The sequence below is a fragment of the Nicotiana tabacum genome, chromosome 13, assembly GCF_000715075.1.
Source record: "Nicotiana tabacum cultivar K326 chromosome 13, ASM71507v2, whole genome shotgun sequence".
NCBI classification, from domain to species: domain Eukaryota; kingdom Viridiplantae; phylum Streptophyta; class Magnoliopsida; order Solanales; family Solanaceae; genus Nicotiana; species Nicotiana tabacum.
Window position 1 is genome coordinate 35,293,029 of NC_134092.1, and position 21,156 is coordinate 35,314,184.

Consider the following 21,156-nt stretch of genomic DNA (forward strand, 5'->3'; position numbering starts at 1 on the left):
TTTTAAGGGATCAATAAAAAAAAAATAGTGTCAATTTCTTAGACGAAAGGAGTAATTAGAAGTACTACTAGTTTAAAAGAATTTATTTTTTATTTTAAAATTACCGGAACTACGAAAGAAACCGCGTAAGGGGAGACTGGCCAATTGAAAAGCCAGCGTTCAAAGTCGTTTTTCAAGAATCAAACTCCAAGACTCCTTTTAAAAGCTCTATATTCTATGGCAAAGCAAGACACATGAACCCAATTCTCCTGACTTTTGGTCTGTCCCATGACAAAACCCAACTTCTCTTCTTACCAAAATACCATTTGTTCCTAAACTTTTACAACATTTTTATTCAATTCTTCCATTTTTTTTTGGCTTTCTTGATTTAGACAAACTTTATTGAAATCAAGCAGCTGAATTCTTTTATGTAGTTTTTTCTTGGTTCTTTTGTAGCTACAGTTCTTTTTATATAATCTGAAAGAAAAAAGCTCAGACTAGTACTACTAATGGTGACAAAGTTTAGTATTTTTATTTTGGTGGTGTTGTTGAGGTTATTTTCATTTGGTTCTGTAGCCTCAAGGGAAATTCACAATTCTGGTCTTAATCTGAATTCTAGTGCTTCTGGTATTGAATTCCCTCAACATCCAAGCTTCAACTCTGTTACTGCTTCTGGAAATTCAGATTGCAGTTATGGAACATCCAAGAAATCAACAACCACCCATGTAATAACTCAAGAAGAAAATAATTCTGATGAAAAAGAAGATGAAGATTTAATGGTATCTGAAAAACCAGCCAAGAGAAGCAGTCAAGTTTCACCTAAGGCACAGATCAGCTGGTCAAAATATAGAGGCCAAAGACTCAATATTTGAGTCCACAACAAGGGACTTAGGTAGAATTCAGACATTGCATACAAGGATTGTAGAGAAAAAGAATCAGAACTCTATTTCAAGGCAAACAAAAAATAGTGAAAAACCTACACAATCTTCTTCATTTGAATTCTCAGGCAAGCTCATGGCAACATTAGAGTCAGGTGTAAGTCATGGTTCAGGGGAGTATTTCATGGATGTTTTTGTCGGTACACCTCCTAAGCACTTCTCTTTGATTCTTGATACTGGTAGTGATCTTAATTGGATTCAGTCTGTTCCTTGTTATGATTGTTTTGAACAAAATGGTCCTCATTATGATCCTAAGGATTCTATCTCTTTCAAAAATATAAGCTGCCATGATCCTAGGTGTCACCTTGTTTCATCTCCTGACCCTCCACAGCCTTGCAAGTCTGAAAACCAGACTTGCCCTTATTACTATTGGTACGGAGACAGCTCGAACACGACTGGTGATTTCGCGCTTGAGACGTTTACGGTTAATCTCACAACCCCTAGTGGGGATTCAGAGATCAAGAAGGTGGAAAATGTGATGTTTGGTTGTGGACATTGGAATAGAGGCTTGTTTCATGGTGCTGCTGGTTTGTTAGGACTTGGTAGAGGACCGCTTTCGTTTTCGTCTCAGCTTCAATCTTTATATGGCCATTCTTTTTCGTATTGTTTGGTTAATAGGAACAGCAATTCTAGCGTAAGCAGCAAATTGATTTTTGGTGAAGATAAGGAACTCTTGAAACACGCGAATTTGAACTTCACTTCACTGGTTGGTGGGAAAGAAAATCATTTGGAAACATTCTACTATGTGCAGATAAAATCAGTTATAGCTGGAGGTGAAGTGCTGAATATACCTGAGGAGACATGGAATTTGTCTACAGAAGGTGTTGGTGGAACAATCATTGATTCAGGAACTACTTTGAGCTATTTTGCAGAACCAGCATATGAGATTATAAAACAGGCATTTGTTAACAAGGTGAAGCACTATCCTGTTTTAGAAGATTTTCCAATTTTGAAACCATGTTACAATGTTTCTGGAGTGGAGAAACTTGAATTGCCTTCATTTGGGATAGTTTTTGGTGATGGAGCTATATGGAATTTTCCAGTAGAGAACTACTTCATCAAACTTGAACCAGAGGATATTGTTTGTTTGGCAATGTTAGGAACTCCTCATTCGGCCATGTCGATAATTGGCAACTACCAACAGCAGAATTTTCATATCTTATATGACACCAAAAGGTCAAGGCTGGGATTTGCACCAACAAGATGTGCTGATGCCTGATAGTGTTGTTTAGCTTTTTCGGGTTGAAGGTGGAAAACTGTAAACATAATTGGGTTAAGGATTGTGCTCATTCTTTTGCTGATTTTTGAACTAGTATAGGTACAATATGTAGGTTTTTCTCCCCTTTAATTTTAGGTGTTTAGATGATAAGAATATTATTATACATTGTTTGACAGGAAACTGATTACAATTTATGTAAGGAAACTTTTAAGAGCTTTTCGCATATCTGAATGACTGCTTTTACAATTTACTACTACATTTTTCCAATCTAAACTTGGTTATTCTAGTTAGGAATGTCTCCAAAAAATAACTTGCATTTATTTGCTGTTGAGTTGCAGCCCAGAGATTGAATGGTCAATTCAGAAATCTTATAATTAATTTGTGTACTTAAAATGGCTTGTTGGTAAAGTTGTAGTTTATGCAGCCGCTTTTCTTTTTAGTTTCCCACCCGATGTCCGGTACTCACATTAGGACCCGACTAAATCCGGATTCGCGTCGGGAAGTCCCACATTGGGGAGTAAAGTGTTCCCTAACAAAGACGACTCCTTACTCATGAACTCGAACCCGAGACCTCTGATTAAGGATGAAGGAGTGCTTACCCCTCCACCACACCGCTTACAATAGCCCAAATTCTCTTTCAGTAGTACTTTTGTTAGTCAGATTGGATAGCATCTTCTGAATGCTACAAATTAAGGCGAGACTCATAATCACAAGCATGCATCATTTTCTGGTTTAGAGCTGTTTCTAGGTGGTGGTTCATGGTTGGAAATGGTGTCCATGTTTTCGGTTTTGTCTGATTCTTTTATTCTACCAAATTTAGAATCCTCATTTCTCCTCAAGAAAATGCTAAATTTTGATGAATCAGAGTTTTATGCTCCAACGATAGCGGGGGCTTAAATTGTTGAAGCATTTTTCTTGATATTAATTGTTGTTCTTTCTTGTAAGTGGTTCCTACACTGCCTTTTTTTTTTCTTTTGAGTTTCGTAGGGTCCTTTGTCTTCAGAACAGCTATATTGGGGTGATATTTTTGATTCTTACAATTCCTCGACCTGTTTTATTAAGGCTGGGTTTGAGAGAGTGTGTGATATGGTCGATCTAATTATAACTAGCCCAATTACTTTGTATCTGAATGAGATCACAAGATGTTATGTCTAGTAAGGAGACTTCATCAACAATTTCACGTGAGAGCAGAAGCAGATTAGGTTTTTAATCCAATGGATATGAAGCACCACCGCACTCAGTGGCGGATGTATAGTATAATTACTGAACCCAGAAACTTTTGCGGAGACTTTGTATTTTTATTAAAAAATCCATTAAATATCTATAAATATATGAATGTGAACTCAGTTATTATTGTAAATTAATTTAAAATTACAATAGAAACTCATAAACTTTAAATCCTAGATCCGCCTCTAACCACACTCACTATATTTTGTGGCAATAGTTATGTATTATCTCTAAAATACATATATGTAGTTTAAGTTGAAGTCATTGGATGCGGATGCACTTGCTGCCAGAGTTCCACCTCAATCACTACACGACGGCTTCTCGTTTGGGGCATAGATGGCCTAATTGTTGAAATCCTGGCGACTTGTGATATCAAAATGGTAGGAATAGCCTATTTTGCTGGTCTAATATAGTGTCCAGTTGCTGGAAACAAAAACTTAGTGAACAGACGATATCACATTTAATCGAAACAGTTGCCTTTTGTAGATTATACTGGGAGTTCAAACTACACAACTGGAAGGTTTCTGTTTGCAAGAACTTGGTGTAATGAATTGACCGTCGAAACTAGTCTGGTCGCAATTCTGAATTTGACTGCAGGTTTATTCATTAGAAAATATAGTTCTAGTCCATAGATACATTTAGGGACAATCCGTGATTATGCCCTTACCTTACAAATATTCAGATTTTGAAATAACAAAAAGATTATATTTCTAGTTAAAGTCAAATTTGGATCAAAATGACTAGTATGATATAGCACATGTATTTCTCCCAAAATTGAAGAATTCGACTAACCTTGTTATCCATATTAGTTCGTATAGTTTATCTTAGGATAGATGTGAGGGGTTATGCTCAAAGTCTGCTAATCACTTCGTGTAATGGCTTTGATTGGATGATAGATCCACTTGCGTGTATTAGTTAAAATAAAAATTGGAAACCAGAACTTGAGACTTGCACCTATGACTTCTTTTTTCTTTTCCACGAACTATGAGTTATTCATTACGTGTAAATTTAGTCAAACTATAAATTTTATTGGAAGAGACTAATGACAATGACGATAGAAGAGACTTACAGAGCAGCGGAGACCACAAAGATAACGTTCTTATGTTACACTTGGACAAGATTCCACAGTAAATACCCTCTTAACTCGTCAGAGCTGCTTTTCTCAGTGCATTTGACGGAGTAAGAGGAAATTGGCTCGGACACCAGACTGCCCATGCCCGCCCATTTTGCTTCGGCCTCAATGGAATGACCCTCTTAGTTATGCTGCGCTCTGATTTGAGTTCTCACGTCCGCTTTTCTCCGCCCACAACCCAATAAGGTGGCTTTGAGCTTGAGTAACAACTAATGGTTTGGCGAAGTTAATTTCATGAATGATCATCAAACAAAGCATATCTTAGTAAAGTCATAAAACTAAATTTTGTAATAAAAAAAATACATCAGCTATCTCTATATGTTACATAGAATGAAATTTGCTAAAAGTTCATCAATCCTTTGTCGAAAATTAAAACTAAGTCAGCCACATATGATAAAATTGCCAAAGAAGTAACATCATGCGAATAAAACAAATTGATATTCTCGTCACGGTATATGTGCCATCACTTATTGCATTTCTTCCATTTCTTACCCCATTTAATCCACATTTCCCCCATTTCTGTAGAATATCGTATGCCGTGTAACCTGCTCTAGCAATCCAGAGTTTCGATCATAGTCAACTTTACAGCAGTACAGAATCAATAAATGATAAAAATCCACACCTTGTGTAGAAAAATAGAGTTTCTGAAATCAATTAGACTACCCCAGGAAAGGATGAATTAAAGGTTATTTACCAAGGTAATCCAAAGAGGCGTTAATTTGCAGAAATAAAAATGAAATAGAACATGACTTATAAGTAACATTGATTTCAAAACTGGAAGAAACTGTTTACAAGATTTAACAGCAAAATTCAAGAAACTTTTGTCAGAAATAAAAATAAAAGAAGAAAACAACCGAAAAAACAAAAACCATCATCATACTACTAGTTAAAATGAGTATTCAAGTCCAGTTGAACTGCTGAAAGTTCCCCCCTCTTTAACTTGACGAAAATATAAGAATAGTAAAATCCTATTCGTGAACTCTTATATTTAGTCTTCTTAGCCATATGGAGTGAACAGTCATGTGGAACAGATCAAATCTTTTGGGAGGTCCATTAATCACAAAATGCCTCTGAACTTGCTTCACTCTCCTATGCATTCTCAAGTACTGACTTTGTGAAATGCTCATTAGTATCTTCTTGATATTTGGTATGTCCTTCACAGCCACTGTCACAGAAAATGATTTCCAATTCAGGACATCACTAAATGGTGGCACATAACTATCTGAAATCAAGACAGGAATACATTCTGCATATATTGCTTCCACAACTCTTGGACTTGCAACTTCATATCCACTTGGGCACAAACAAAACTTGCTCTTCTTTAACATGGATTCATAAGATTTGCTTCTTGGAAGTTTTTCATAAACCAACACATCTTCATCTTTCCCTTTCCATTGTTTTAGCAGATGGTGTCTAATGTTACCATGTAAACCACCCGCGAAGAATGCAAGAATTGATCTTGTTGATGGTGAGGGACCTCCTATTAGTCCCTTGATATCGCCCGTCTTGAGATGGATTTCCGGTAGAGATACATCTTTTATAGGATTAAAACCTTCTGAGGTATTGGCATTGCATAAAACTCTTATGGAGTTGTTGAAGAGATGTGGAACGTATGAAGTCGAACGCGGTCCCTGGAGATCAATACAAATGTTTTTCATCAAAAAGGCAAATTTGAACTGTCAACTATGTCTCAATCCTAAACTAGTTGGGATCGATGGTTGGATGCTATCCAATGTGTCACCACTCGAGGCGTCACTAAGGGGCTGTTTGTTTCAAGGAATTAAGTGAGTTATCCCAGTCTAAACTTTGGGATTAAATTTATTTCGTGTTTTATTGTAGGTATATATATTAGCTAAAACCAATATTATTTTTATACCAAAATCTTGGTATAACTTATCCCATATGAAAGGTGGGATAAGTTATCCAGGTTATACTCCTGGCTTTACTCCTTTCCGCATCGGGGCTGATAATTGGATAGAATCTCCGTACCTTAAATAAAGAAAGGGGGCGTATAAATTGGGATTTTGGCTCGCGATAAAGCTAGGGCTTGGCCGATTTTGAACCAAACGACGCCTAAGAGCATTTAAGATAAATAAAGTAACACAGTACTTGTATTCCCTTGCTTACCCAGTCATGACAGGAAAGCATGAAGTGATCAGCACCAAGACTTCTGTTCCAAAAGGTATGTCTTGAAGAAATGACTTTAACATAATCAGCAACAGTTGTACCAATGGTATGCATATCATGGGCACCAGGGACATAGAGGTAATGAACCATCACAACTACACTAAATGGCAGAAAATACACCATAGCCTCATCTGGATCTTTTGTTCTGTAGAAATTTCCCTTTTCCATTTCATGTATAAACCTTCCTTCTGTTGAATATATGCTCCTACATGGACCATTATGGAATATTGGAGGTTCTCCTTCCTCATACACATATGCCTTGAAGTTCTTCTCCATTTCAAGATAGCTCCTACAATATTGTTGCTAAAGTTATAAATAAATGCCAATGTAAAATGAACACCGGCGGCTATGTTACTCGGACTTTCCGAAAAATTTTCTGGGTGCGTGTCAGATCCTCCAAAAGTAGTATATTTTTTAAGGATCGGGTGCGGCGGCATTTTGAAGAGTCCACGCAACATAGACCGGCGATATTGGTGATCTAGTTTAAGTTTTATGCGCTAACATTATAATGAGTAACATGTTAAAAATTGTAATTGGCATTCCATATGTACATATTAAACTACACTGATAGCGTAAAAAATCTTTTCGCCGTTAGTGTATATAACTTAATCAGATTACAACGTTGAATCAATACCTGTGGAAGGAATTTGCGTTATGGTACATGGGGCCTTGAGGAACATAATCAGGGTCCTGATGGCTAGATATCATACTCCCATTTCGAGCAGCTTCTCTTATGGAAGATCTGGCTTTTGCCAAAATGGCTTCAACCCTTTCTAACCTGCTGTACATTTTAACTACCCCTGCAGTTGCATTATTACCATGTTCTTCTCTTTCAATTGATATTTCATCCTTCTCATTCTGTGACTCTCCTTCCTTTTATATACATGATCGCAAAACACAAAGAAGAAGAAAATAAATTAGTATCGAGTTTAAGTTCTATTCATTGATTGACCGTATAAAAAGTGTTACACAATCATGTTACTTATAAGGTAAAAATAGTACTACTGTAACTAACATGTTTAAGTACCCCTGTAGTTGCATTATTACAATGTTAACTAAAAAGTTTATGTTCTGTGCACTAACTGTGTAAAAGGTACTACTCAATCAAGTCACTTTAAGGTAAAACTTGTAACCAACCTACCATCATCGGTTGAACTCCATTGACAACAATAACAACAACAACAACAACAACCTAGTATAATCCCACTAGTGGGGTCTGGGGAGGGTAGTGTGTACGCAGACCTTACTCCTACCCTAGGGTAGAGAGGCTGTTTCCTATAGACCCTCGCCTTCCTCCCTCCAAGAACTCCCCACCTTGCTCTTGGGGTGACTTGAACTCCATTATATATAACTGAAATCCGTAGTAAACATACATAAGAAAGAGCATACAACAAGAAAACAAGGGGAGAAGTGGGCTTTACTTGGGGAGGTTGATGAGGAATTGAGTCTTCAGTTACCAATGAGTTGTTAAAAGGAGAAGTAAAAGATGGAGCCTCAGCTAGGCCAACTATCTGTAAATGCTCATCTTGTTCTTCATAACTACTTAAAGACCTCAAAGAATAAGAGGTCAAAATTCCAACAGACTTAATCCCATTCCAAGAAGAAGAAGAAGAAAATGATGACACAAAAGAACTACCTAATAATGTACAAGCAAGAATTGAAACCAGAAACAAAGGGATGAAAACCAAAAGAGCCAAATTAGAAGACAAAAATGAAGGCAACTGCAGCTTCTTGAGACACCACATTTCTAAAACTAAACTATTTTTATGGCCTAACCAAAAGTGCTTTACTTCTTTAGTACTGCAAAATATCAGAGGAAATAACGAGATACGATTTTGTTAGTCAGTGAACATTCTGAGATTCATTACTTCACTGCAACATATTCTTTGCTGCATATGTGCATTATTCTTGCACATCATGTGTTTAAAATAAGCCAAAAGATGCATTTGCTAAATAGCCAGCAGCTTTATGGGGATTTTCGTCTAGCAAAGTTTCCTTAAAGTTCAAGTCTCCTTATACTCAAAGTCAGTTGTGTTACTTTTATAATTTTTTAATACTTCGAGTGATTTTACGGTGTGCCGACATTAGTTGTGTGAGACTTCGTTTTATCTCCACATATTTGTAGACTCGTATCTTACACATCCGGGTCCACAAAATTCTGGGACTACAAAATTGTGAGACAAAAAAGAGGTCTCATACAACTAGAGTCAGTTATGTGAGGCACAAAATAAAAATTTTCTTGTACAATACTGATTTTCGTTAGTAACTAATGAATATAAAAGTTCTTTTGGCCAAATTTCCATATCTGCTCATAAGAAAGCGAATATGCAAGTGATCTGTACAGAAATCAAATGAAGTGAACATGGCTCTTTCCTCTTTCGGTTATATGAACATAGAGTTATTGACATTTACTTCGCTTTAACTTTATATATTTTAAAATTTTCTATTATTTTGATCAAATAATTTCAAAATTTTAATTTTAAACATTACTAAAAGGCGACCTTTACTCACGTTTGGCTTACTCAAAATGCAACGTAAACATTCATTTAAGATATCACCCTAAAGTCAAAATCTTTATTTCCTTTTAATAATTGTACAATTGAACTATTCACGAGGCAAAATCGCCTCCAACTTGTGAAATTCATGATGATATAGCAAATACCAAGAATTATAAGATGGACTATATATCACGAAAATCAATCAATCTTAAAAGCTTATTTATCACAGCAGTAGTAATATTTTGACCAATAGTAAGTTGACTAAAGTATCAATTACACTTCTAAATGCCCCGAGATTGCAGCTAAAAGGGTCCGTTACCGTAACGCAAATTAATTAGCAATCAATATTTAACAGCTATATAATAAATTCAGCAGTCCAAGGCGCTCATTTCCCCCCCTTTTAGTTTACGTCTGGAATTTAACTATTCAAACCAATATATATGTCATGGGTTTTACAAATGCGTAATTTTTTTTAACAAAATTCCCAAATGCCAATTTATATTTTTAAGGTTTAGATATTCACAGAACTTGAGAATTTTGTCCCCGTCAATCACATGACCTAACGTAGCACATAGTTTCGTGAGATTAAAACTTGAAGCCCAGTGGTCAGAAAATTGATTCAGCCCAATAAATGGCAGCATTTAGCTCAATTTCCTTTTATTGGTACCCTTTTGGGAATTCATTAAAAAATTAGTAGTACCAACTACCAATGGACTACATTTTTTCTATATGAAAATGGAGGAAAACAAGTTTTTGAGACGGTGTATATCTGCCTATATATTTTCTATATACAGTAAACCCTCTCTATAACAGTCTCGTTTATTCCGATATTTTTTTGTTTTTATAGTAAATGACTGTTATATACCTATAACAACATTTGACGTTTAAATATATTTTGGCTGTTATAAATAAAATTATCCAAAATCGATTATTTTTTCTTTTTTAATGTTACTACATATAAAAGATAAGAAAATTATTCAAATTTAAAATCTCAAAAGATATGCATATTTCACTAGGTAAATATTGAAGAAAGATAATACATTATTAATAAATTTATAACTAAACGTATAAAGATTTAAACTCTAAGGCATACATTTTAAAGCTACCTAGAAAAATAAATTCTTTCAAGATTTATAGAAGAACTTTGTAATTATAACTTGTTTCGTAGATTTCATTCTCTCGCTAGCGATATAATGCTTGAATTCGCAAAGGTTTGTCCAAATTTTCAGCAAAAAAGTATCTAATGGTTTTCCCTCGAAGACAATCTAATAGCTTAACAATTAAATTTTTTATCTAAATATTTTTTGGAATTTATTCAATGGAAGAGAAGTCATGTGAAAATCTTCAAATCTTATATCTTATGCAAGATAGAAACTTTATTTAATGAAAACGATTGTGTGCATATTTTTAGAATTATTATTAGTAATCTTAAAGATTCTATACGGTTGTTATACAACAACAATATACCCAGTACTATCCCACACCGTAAGGTCTGGGGAGAGTTGTGTGTACGCAGACCTTACCCCTACCTTGTGAGGATAGAGAGGTTGTTTCCAATACGACTATTATAGAGGGATAATTTTACAAAGAGTGTGCTGCTATAAATATAATTGTTGCTGTTATAGGTAAAAAGTTGTTATACAGAGGTAAAATATAACTTAAAAAATCGATTTTGAGGAAACCTTGGTTTTTATAGTGAATGACTATTATATATGGATGCTGTTATAGAGAGTTCTGGCTGTATCTGTAGAACTATTGTATGTCATTAAAATTGCATTATCCATGAAAATCTTGTGATATACATTTATATACACAATATACACATTGGATATATATTATTACAACAATTTCAGCTATGAAATTTGACTCCAGACCAGTCCAAATTACCTATAGATTTTTTCAAATTCTGTATATAGCCTCATTTAGGTGTTTCTAATAAATTTATTTCACACCCACTCAAAGTAAAACAAAAACTGAAAAAGTATTTTTAGATGGAAAAGTAGAATTAATCTTGGACAAAAATGTGTCAGAAATGTAGCTTTCCGGCAACCTGCATATTCATTTGGCTATGGAGAACTATATTGAGAATTATATGTGTTATTGTCACGACCCAAACCCCCACCAGAGTCGTGATGTCGCCTAACACTGCTTGCTAGGTAAGCCAACAATTAAACAATAGCAATAATTACAATAATGGGACTAAATAATCTCAATAGTGGGATAATGATAAAAATATCTGAAATAACAGTAATAATGTTGCTACAACCATACAATGATCTAGTGTCAACGAGTACATAGCATTACAGAATACCAAAATACAGAGTCAACTCCTAAATACAAAACTGTCTGAATGATAGAACACTCATAGCAGAAATAAATAAAAGAGAATTTCAAGGTCTGCAAACGACATAGCAGCTACCTCGTAGTCTCCATAAGCTGAAATCAGTGCGAACTCTAGCAATCATCATGCCCAGTAGTACTTGAATCTGCACATAAAGTGCGAAATATAGTATGAGTACAATCGACCCTATGTACTCAATAAGTAACAAACCTAACCTCAGGCTGAAAGCAGTGACAAACTCGAAAAAAGGTCAGTGTCCAACACCAATAATCAATAATAACACATGATATAATGAAGACAATAAAGTAAACAACTCAAAAAATATCATGTTCAACTCGTTCACAAATGCGAAAAATTAGACATGCTTTCCAAGTATAACAGTCAAAGCCCAATCTTACTACCGAAAACACTAAAACATGAGTTTATCAAGGAAACCATGATTTCTAAACTTTCAATAATAGGTAAGATATTTCAGTTACCAACTAGCATGAGAAAAATACATCTCTATGCCTACATGTCAAGTCAATAACATCACAGTGAAATCATCAAGTACACTCACTCTCAGCACACTCAAGGTGCCTGGCACAAATGCCCCACACCTATCACACACACATTCACACTCAACACTGCACGGGTGCCTGGCATAAATGCCCCTCACTGAAGCACTTATATAACCTTGTGTCTGCGCTCAATGTGGATATCAGACTTCAGAGGGGCGGATCCTTGCCCAAGCGTTGATCAAATATAAGCCAACAATCAATATAACCATGCGACGAGCAACCTGATCTACTATAAATCACAATACGGCTCTATGGCCCACATCAGTCATCAACCACTCAAGTCTCAATGACTCACGTCTCATAGAACACAACCAAAATAGTATCACCTATAGAAGTCATCAACAACATGTTATATGACATATAAATAATGTACAAAGACCGAGATATAACATGCAAATGAAAAGTTATGACCAAGAATGTGATTACAATCAAGGCAAATAACTCAAAATAGCAACAATGGCCATAACATGTCTCAACAGGTAAGAACATAGCCTAGACAAGATTCCTAGCATGATTAATAGCTCAAGTACTTATACAAGTAGAGAAAAAAGCACAGAAATAACAAGGCATGATAGAAAACAAGTCTCAAAGTAGCCTAAAGTCTGCCCCGATCATGAATACCTCGGTGTACACATACACGTCCTTCACCTAGCATGTGCGTCACCCCAACGCATCTCAGGTATCATAGTCCGCAAGGATAATTACCCTCAAACCAAGTGTAGAAATGTTACTTATCTCAAAGCGCGTGAATCAATACTACAAAAATTCTTTCCCACGCGAATCGACCTTCGAGCGACTCGAATCTAGTCAAAACAACTTAATATCATCAACAAAAGCCATAGGAAACAACCCCAAACAATAAAGCTATGACCTTGAATCAATTATGCAAACCCAAAAAGTCAACATGGGGCCCGCACCCTGGAATTCGATAAAACTCATAAATTTCGAATACCCATTCCAATATGAGTCCAAATATATGTGTTTCATCCAAATCGGACCTCATATCGACCCTCAAATCATCAATTTTTTTACTTTAGAAAGGTTTTTACCAAAATCCTCAATTTTTTCACTTAGATTCACTAATTAAACGCTAAAATCAAGGTTGGAATCATGAATAAGAAAATATTCGAGTAAAAAATACTTACCCCAATCCAAATTGTGAAAATTCCCTCCAGAATAACCTAAATTCGAGCTCTCAATCTCAAAATATGTTAAAATAACCAAAACCATCGAAATAGAATACTTAAAGGTCTGCCCAGGCATACCCTTCGCGGACGCGGCACGTGTTTCGTGTTCGCGAAGCATAAAATGACAACTGCCTCCCATAACCCTTCGCGTTCGCGTCCATACACTCGCGAATGCGATGAACAACTAAATCAACCCTACGCGAACACGACCTTGAATTCACGAACGCATAGGCCAAACGCTCCCACCTCCCAGCTACTTCACGAACACGGTGCCCAACCGCGAATGCGATGAAGGGCGACTGCTCAACTCACATTAACCCTCCGCAAATGTGACTTCCCTATTGCGATTGCGATGAAGAAAACAAGACACTAGCATCAGCAATTCAAAACAAGGGAAAAATGATCTGAAACCCATCCAAAACACACTCGAGGAACCTGAGACCCCATCCAATCATACCAACAAATCCCAAAACGTAACACGAACCTACTCGAGACCTCAAATCATACAAAATGGCATCAAAACCTAGAATCGCACCTCAATTGAAGCCTAAGGAGATAATCCAAATTTCCATATTCCAACTCACAGGATCGAAATCCTAACCCGATATCAACAAAATCAACTCTCGGCCAAACTTATAAACCTTCCAGACCTTCAATTTTCCAACTTTCACCAAAAAGCACCAAATAAACTTACGAACCTCCAAATCTAAATCCGAACATATGCCTATGTCGAAAATCACCATACAAACCTATTGGAACCATCAAAACATCATTCCAGTGTGGTCTATACAAAAGCCAAACTCCGATCAATTCTTACAACTTAAGCCTCCAACCAAGGGAGTAAGTGTCCCAATTCAATTCAAAACTCTCCCAAAACCAAACCAACCATCCGAGCAAGTTATGTAACCACAAATACATATATTTAAAGCATAAAATAGGGAAAACGAGGCTAAAATACTCAAAATGACCGGCTGGGGTGTTAAATTTTCCCCCCTTTTACACAAACACTCTTCCTCGAATGAGTTTAGAATCATACTTGGAGTCTAAAAAAGGTAAGGATATCTGCTCCGCATCTCCTGCTCGGTCTCCTAAGTAGCCTTCTCGACCGGTTGACCTCTCTAATGAATCTTCACCGATACTATATTCTTTGATCTCAACTTTCAGACCTGTTGGTCCAAAATGGCTACCGGCTCCATATCATAAGTTAAATTCTCGTCCAACTGCACTGTGCTGAAGTCTAATACATGTGAAGGATCCCCATAATACTTTCGGAGCATGGAAATATAAAACACTAGGTTAAGGGTGGCAAGTGGGCCGGTCCAGACCCGGGACCGGCCCGGGACTGCGTGCCAAATGGGTCAGGACCGTTTGGCCCAGTTTTAGTGGGCCTGGGCCGGTCTCGCGGGCCGGTCCTATGATTTGGGCCCGCCAGGCCTTGGATCATTTAGCCCGCCAGGGACCGGGACCGGATCGGTCCCTTAGCGGGCCAAACGGTCCCAACGGCCCGCGAGACCGGTCCCTTAGTGGACTATCAAAAATAGCCATTTAACCCCCCCTCCCCCCAACTTTGTTTTAATCCCAAACTTTTTATAATTATATTTTTTCCTATTTTCAACTATAAATACCCCCTCATTCTTTTATTTTTTCTTACAAAATCATCAATCTATCACAATCTCTCTCTAATTTTCTTCTATAATTGCTACTATTGCTTACTTTATTGTTACAATTTGTGAAACAATTGTGAAGTTGGTGAATTGAAGTCTTCAACGATAATCAATTTTCAACAAGTTGTTCGTCAATTCGATAAACTCGTTCCAACTCTTAAGTTTTAATATTATAATTTTGTTTGTTTTATTTATTTTCTATTACTTTATTAATTAAGATGACTTCCTTAAAAAAATATTTTGGTAAAAATAAGGGAAAATTCAAGAGTGACGAATCTAGTGCTAAATCTGTTCCTCCTCCACTGCCCCGGGCTCCCCGAATCAAACTCCATATCCGTCCTACACCTGCTATTCTTGAGAGCGATAATAGTTTATTACAATTTACTGAAAGTCAATTTTGCCATAATATTAGAGCTGGTGAACAATTAGACCATGAATTAATGAATGCTCTTTATTTTAATCCAACTATTGATGAAAATGATGACGCGGAAATAGATTTTGATGAAACTCAACCGGATGATGATACACCAACTAGTCCTGCTCCTGATGTTAACCCAACTAGTGATAACCCTGCTAATCCAAATGATGCCCCATTTGATACTCCTGTTACTACCCCTACTTTTTCTAGACAACCTAGCAAACGGACGGAAACATCTCCCGTTTGGCCATTTTTTACTCAACTAATTCCAGAAAATAAGGCTAAGTGTAAAACTTGTGGCACAGAGTTAGTTTTTAAATATTTTGGATCGCGGGGAGGGGGGAGGGGGGGGGACGGGAACTTTGGCTAGACACATAATGAAACACCCTCAAGATAAAGTGAGATATCTTCGTCTGAAAGCTTTGGCCGAGGGGAAAAGTCTACCTACTCCTAGTCAGGTTGACCCTAGTACCGGTTCAAATCAATTTCAACCGGGAATTAACACTGTTACCGGTGGTATTTTATATTATGATCCAAAAAAAGATCGGGAAGAATTGACAAAAATGGTAACTGTTATGTGTTTACCCTATAGTTTTCCTTCTGACCCTAACTTTGTGCATTATATTAGAAATTTTTTTAATCCTACTTATAAAGGTTTTCCTCGCACAACCGTAAAGAGCGATATTTATAAATATAAACATGAATATGAATAATACTTACGCTATTTATTTACTCATATAAATTATCGTGTTGCTATTACAACTGATATTGGTAGAAGTGGTAACGACTGTGATTACCTTACTATTACCAGTCATTAGATTGATGAGGATTGGATAATGCAAAAGCGCATTATTTCTTATAGAATAATTAATTCACGTCACACATGGCAGTTTATTGCTAGCACAGTGACAGATATTTGTAGATATTTTTGCATTAGTGATAAAATAATATCAATTTCAATGGATAATGCTACTAGTAACACAAATGCTATAGCCTTGCTTACCACTATGCTAAATCCTGCATTTAGTGATATTTTTCATGTTAGATGTATTTTCATATTTACCATTTAATTATGGATGATGGTATGGGAATTTTAAATCTTGAAATTGAAAAGGTTAAAATGGCTCTTAACTAGTTTTTTTTTATTCAAACCATAGAAGTAGACTTAGAGAATATTTTAAAAGATGTGATGAATTTGGCCTAAGTGAAAGAAAGGTTCCTAAACCTTGTCCAACTAGATGGAATTACATGTATGAAAGTTTGGTTGTTGCATATGAATATAGAAACCCCATAACTCAACATTTAATGCACATGTAAGTGATGATGATGAGCACCTTACAAATGGGAATTGGGCTAATGTTAAAATACTTGTAGATTTTTTAGAAAAATTACATATTGCTACAAATAAATTTTCTGGGCAATATTATCCTACTATTTCTAACTGTTTAGTTTATATTGCAGAACTTGCAAATTTGTTTGCTTACAATTCGCGAAAGATTGTAACTCATGTTTGGCATAGTTATCAACAAGGATTTGGATATTTTGGCAAGAGAAAGTTATCTTTGGGGCTTTCTTTGCTCAAATCCCTATAATCAACACAGACCTCATATGATATTTGGCACTGGGACCACATTGGCCAGCCAAGTGGTGTAACGGACGACTCAGATCACATTAGCTTTCAATTGTTTTGTAATCTCTTCCTTTATCTTATCACTCATGTCCGTTTTGAATTTTCTTTGTTTTTGTTGGACGGACGGAAAATTGGGATAAGTGGTAAGTTTGTGCACCACTAAATGAATGCTCAGTCCTCGCATGTTGTCATATGGCCATACAAATACATCTTTGAATTCAACCAAAATTTGGATCAGGGCATCCATGATTTTCGGGTCCGCATGGATACTTATCTTTGTGTCCCTGAACTCTTCTAAGTTTTCCAGGTTAATTGGCTTGATTTCCTTTAGATTTGGCTTAGGTTTATTCTCATACTATTCTAATTCTCAGTTTATTTCCCTAAAGCCTCATCTCCATCACATCCTACCTCTTGACTCATTATTTCTAAGTTAGACATCATTTTAGGATCTTGGCATAAATTTTACAAGCATGTCATGTTATTAAAGTCTGTATAAACAGAACTGAAAAGAAGATAAGAAAAATAACAAAATCAGGAAAAAGAAAAGAGACATTAATTGACGATGAAATATTGATATCTTTGAATTGAATTGAAATATATAAGGGTCTACATAAGAAAGTTAGACAATAAAGTAAAAACATTCGAATTACACCTTAAGAAAACCGAATACAGAAAAAACGACAAGAGAGACTACCGGGACTCCCGTCTGGCAGGGAATGGGGTAGCCTCCCAATTCTCGAGCTCAAAGTTAGGGCCCATATACTTCACTTCAGCACGGCTCGTGCCTTCCCTGGGCTGGACCATGTTTGACTCTCTTAGCATCTCTTTCAAACCTTCACATATTTCGTCTATTTTTTTTCAGACGTGAAGACTTATTCCTCTTCTTAAGCATATTTTGACTTGACGAAAGACTATGAAAGGTGCGGGATGGGCTTTGAGAGAACCCACCCATCTTCCTTACACACTTTAGCCTATTTCTTATCAGTCGAAGTGGGCAGGAAGGCAAGTCCGAAGGTTCCCTCATTCTTAGTTGGCGAAATAGGCTCAAAGATGCCCCACAGCGATGGCAGCAGGGTACTCAGGCTATGCTTTCTAGTCCAGTTGCTACTCCACCTGCACAGCTAGCTAAGGGTGTAGGACAGACAGGTAGAGGACATCCTAGAAAGGGAGTCATGCCCTTTGTTATGCTTTCTCTAGTAGGACTGAGGCTGTTGCATCAGATGCTATCATTACAGGTTGAGCCCTAGGTATATTGGTCCTTTTGAGGTGGTAGAGACAGTTGGAGAGGTGGCCTACAGACTTGCCTTGCCACCTAGTTTATCGGGAGTTCACCTAGTGTAAGGGTAGCAAGTGGGCCGGTACCGGGCCTAAATGGGCTAAGTGGTCGGGTCCAAACGGTCCCAGTCCCGGGCCGGTCCCAAATTAAACGGGCTAAACGGTCCCGGGCTAAACGATCTTTTTGCAGGGACTGGCCCGGGACCGTTTGGTCCCGGGCTAAACGGTCCCGGCCCGCGGGTTAAATGGGCTAAGTGGGTCCAACAGATTTTTTTAAAAATTAAATAGAAATTAGAGATAAAAGGATGTTAAAAATAATATCTAAGTCTAAAGACAAAAATATTATAAAGAGATATGCCTTGTAATTTTATTATAGGATTAAAAAATATAGCAATATCTTTCTTAGTCTTCATCCCCCTATGGAATGAGCACAACAAGGTGCTAATACCACCATTGAGAAGAAAAAGAAACTAATCAAGATGTGCCAAAATATAAGTTACATAATACATACTAATTTTTGTTCATACAAGTTCCATGGTATCTCTTACAAACTTTATAAATCTATCAAGGTCCGGAGGAATTTCCGTTGGTGGTGGCGGAAAAGTAGCTTGGTCATCGCCACTTCCGGGCGAAGAAACATCCTTCGCAAGTTCAGCTAGCATTTCTTGGTAAACTTCGTCTTCATCTGGTTGTGATTCAGCAAGTCCAAAATTTCTTCTTTCCGACCGAATCCAATCTCTAAAAAGTACTGATTTTTCCAAGCTCTCCCTCATAGACGCTCTATAATCACCGAGTTGAAGTCTTGCTTGACTGAAAGCGCTCTTTATTGTCACTGTTAAACCTTGAATAGTTAAAATGTCTCGGGCCATCATTGAAAGAACCAGAAAGTATTTTTCTTTTTCCTTCCACCATTCCAAAAGATTAAAGGAGCCGTCCGGATTCACTTCCTCAATTCCCTGTGACAAATAAACTTCAAGCTCATTTAGTTGTGAAAAATTACTGCTACTAGAATCTTGAGAACCCCTAAACCCTGCCCAAGCACTAAGTGCTCTTAGTCCCGCAGTTCTTTTAGATGATTGAGAATCAGAAGAAGAATGAGTTAGAATATTTGGTCTAGCATGATTTAATGCAACTTGATAAGTATTAAAAATAGTTTGAGCATTTATTCTAATTGAGGTTATTTCTTCCGGAAGTTGAGACAATTCCTCATCTTCAAGTGCTAAACCATTATAAATAGTTTTATACCAAAAATGAGGACCTCCTAATTTCATACAAGGATTTAACAAAGCGGAAACACCATAAAGTTTCATCTGGGAAACTTCTGGGGTTCATAGTCAGTCGCTGCGGCATCGAGTTGGATCCATCAAAGATAAAATCCATTCAAGATCTACCACCTCTAAATGGCAAGAAATAGTTTATGAGCCCATTTTCAAACTTTTAAAGAAAGACGTGATAGTCAAACGGATGGATGAGTGCCAAGAAACTACTGACAAAGTCAAGGAATATCTGTCAAATCCATCTTTGGTTATGTCCGAGCTGGGAAGACCTTTATTCTTATAATTGACAGTCTTGGAAACTCTTTCGGATGTGTGTTAGGGAAACATGATGTAGCTGGGAAGAAAGAGTAGGAAATTTATTACCTGAGCAAGAACTTCACTAGCTATGAGGTTAAGTATAATTTTCTAGACAAAACATGTTGCGCCCTGACCTAGGTTGCTCAGAAGCTAAGGCACTACCTTTTAGCTTACACAACTTACCTCATCTCCAGGATAGATCCCCCGAAATACATATTCCATAAAACGATGTTGATCGGAAGGTTAGCAAAGTGGTAGATCCTGCTCACTGAATTTTACATTGTCTATGTCATCCGTACCATGATGAAAGCCCAAGCTTTAGAGGATCATCTGGCTGAAAATTCGATTGATGATGAATACCAGCCTTTGAACACTTACTTTCTGGACGAGGAAGTAAATTCAGTCGAAGTGGTCCCAAAAAACAGCAATACTTGGAAAATGTTCTTTGATGGAGCTATAAATGCAAAAGGTGTAGGGATTGGGGCAATTCACATTTCGTCCACTGGTCCACACCACCCGGCCACAACCCAGCTTCGTTTGTTTTGTACGAGCAATACTACTGAATGTGAGGCCTACATAATGGGCATGAACATGGCAATTGAAATGGATGTGCAAGTATTATTGATCATGGGAGACTCCGACTTGCTTATTCGACAGGCTCAAGGTGAATGGGAAACTCGAGACATCAAACTCATCCCATACAGGCAACATGTGGAAGACCTTAGCAAACGGTTCAGATCTGTTGGGTTTAGGTACATTCCTCGATTCCACAATGAGTTACCAGATGCATTAGCTACATTGGATTCAATAAACTCATACCCGGGTAAAACTCACATTAACCCGTTGGAGATTCAAGTGCGGGAAAGGCATGATTAATGTAATGCAATCGAGATAGAACTGAATAGTGAACCATGGTATCACGATATCAAACAATTCCTGAAAACAAAAGAGTATCTGGAACAAGCGAACGGGGATCAAAAGAGAATCATCAGATGACTTGCTAGTAGTTACTTTTTAAACGGGGAAATTCTATACAAGAGAACCCCGAACCTGAATCTGTTGAGGTGTGTGGACTCTAGAGAAGCTGGGCGGATTATGATTGAGGTACATTCGGGAGGATGTGGACCTCATATGAATGGTTATGTCATTGCAAAGAAAATACTATGAGCAGGTTATTATTGGATGACCATGGAAAAGGATTGTTTCAGCTTCGTCCACAATTGCCGTCAGTGTCAAATACACAACGACCTGATCTATTCACCACCTTCAAAATTGCATCCCATGTACGCACCTTGGCCTTTTTTCACATGGGGCATGGACGTTATTG

General features: G+C 37.0%; 3 protein-coding genes across 3 annotated transcripts; 2 read left to right on the plus strand and 1 right to left on the minus strand.

Annotated features, from left to right (window-relative positions):
• The first annotated feature begins 205 nt into the window (after positions 1–205).
• Positions 206–2,351, plus strand: LOC107794703 (aspartic proteinase nepenthesin-2). The gene is given in 2 exon segments (XM_016617226.2): positions 206–779; positions 781–2,351. Coding segments are annotated over 2 exon segments (1,647 nt in total). The 5' UTR covers positions 206–488; the 3' UTR covers positions 2,137–2,351.
• A 2,906-nt stretch (positions 2,352–5,257) lies between these two features.
• On the minus strand, positions 5,258–8,632 carry LOC107794704 (putative glycosyltransferase At5g03795). The gene is made up of 4 exons (XM_016617227.2): positions 8,104–8,632; positions 7,317–7,555; positions 6,623–6,971; positions 5,258–6,126 (listed from the first exon to the last, which is right to left on the minus strand). Exons 1-4 carry the CDS (start codon positions 8,425–8,427, stop codon positions 5,464–5,466), a joined length of 1,575 nt encoding a protein of 524 aa, XP_016472713.1. The 5' UTR covers positions 8,428–8,632; the 3' UTR covers positions 5,258–5,463.
• An 11,497-nt stretch (positions 8,633–20,129) lies between these two features.
• On the plus strand, positions 20,130–20,705 carry LOC142168062 (uncharacterized). Its single transcript, XM_075228721.1, has one exon. It carries the CDS (start codon positions 20,130–20,132, stop codon positions 20,703–20,705), a length of 576 nt encoding a protein of 191 aa, XP_075084822.1.
• Positions 20,706–21,156: the final 451 nt, after the last annotated feature.

Coding starts and splice junctions, on each gene's coding strand:
- LOC107794704 (XM_016617227.2), bottom strand. CDS start 8,427: ATGTGGTGTCTCAAGAAGCTGCAGTTGCCTTCATTTTTGTCTTCTAAT. Junction 7,556..8,103: donor TTCCTCATCAACCTCCCCAA/GTAAAGCCCACT, acceptor TGTATATAAAAG/GAAGGAGAGTCACAGAATGA. Junction 6,127..6,622: donor TGCTTTCCTGTCATGACTGG/GTAAGCAAGGGA, acceptor ATTGATCTCCAG/GGACCGCGTTCGACTTCATA.
- LOC142168062 (XM_075228721.1), top strand. CDS start 20,130: ATGATGAAAGCCCAAGCTTTAGAGGATCATCTGGCTGAAAATTCGATT.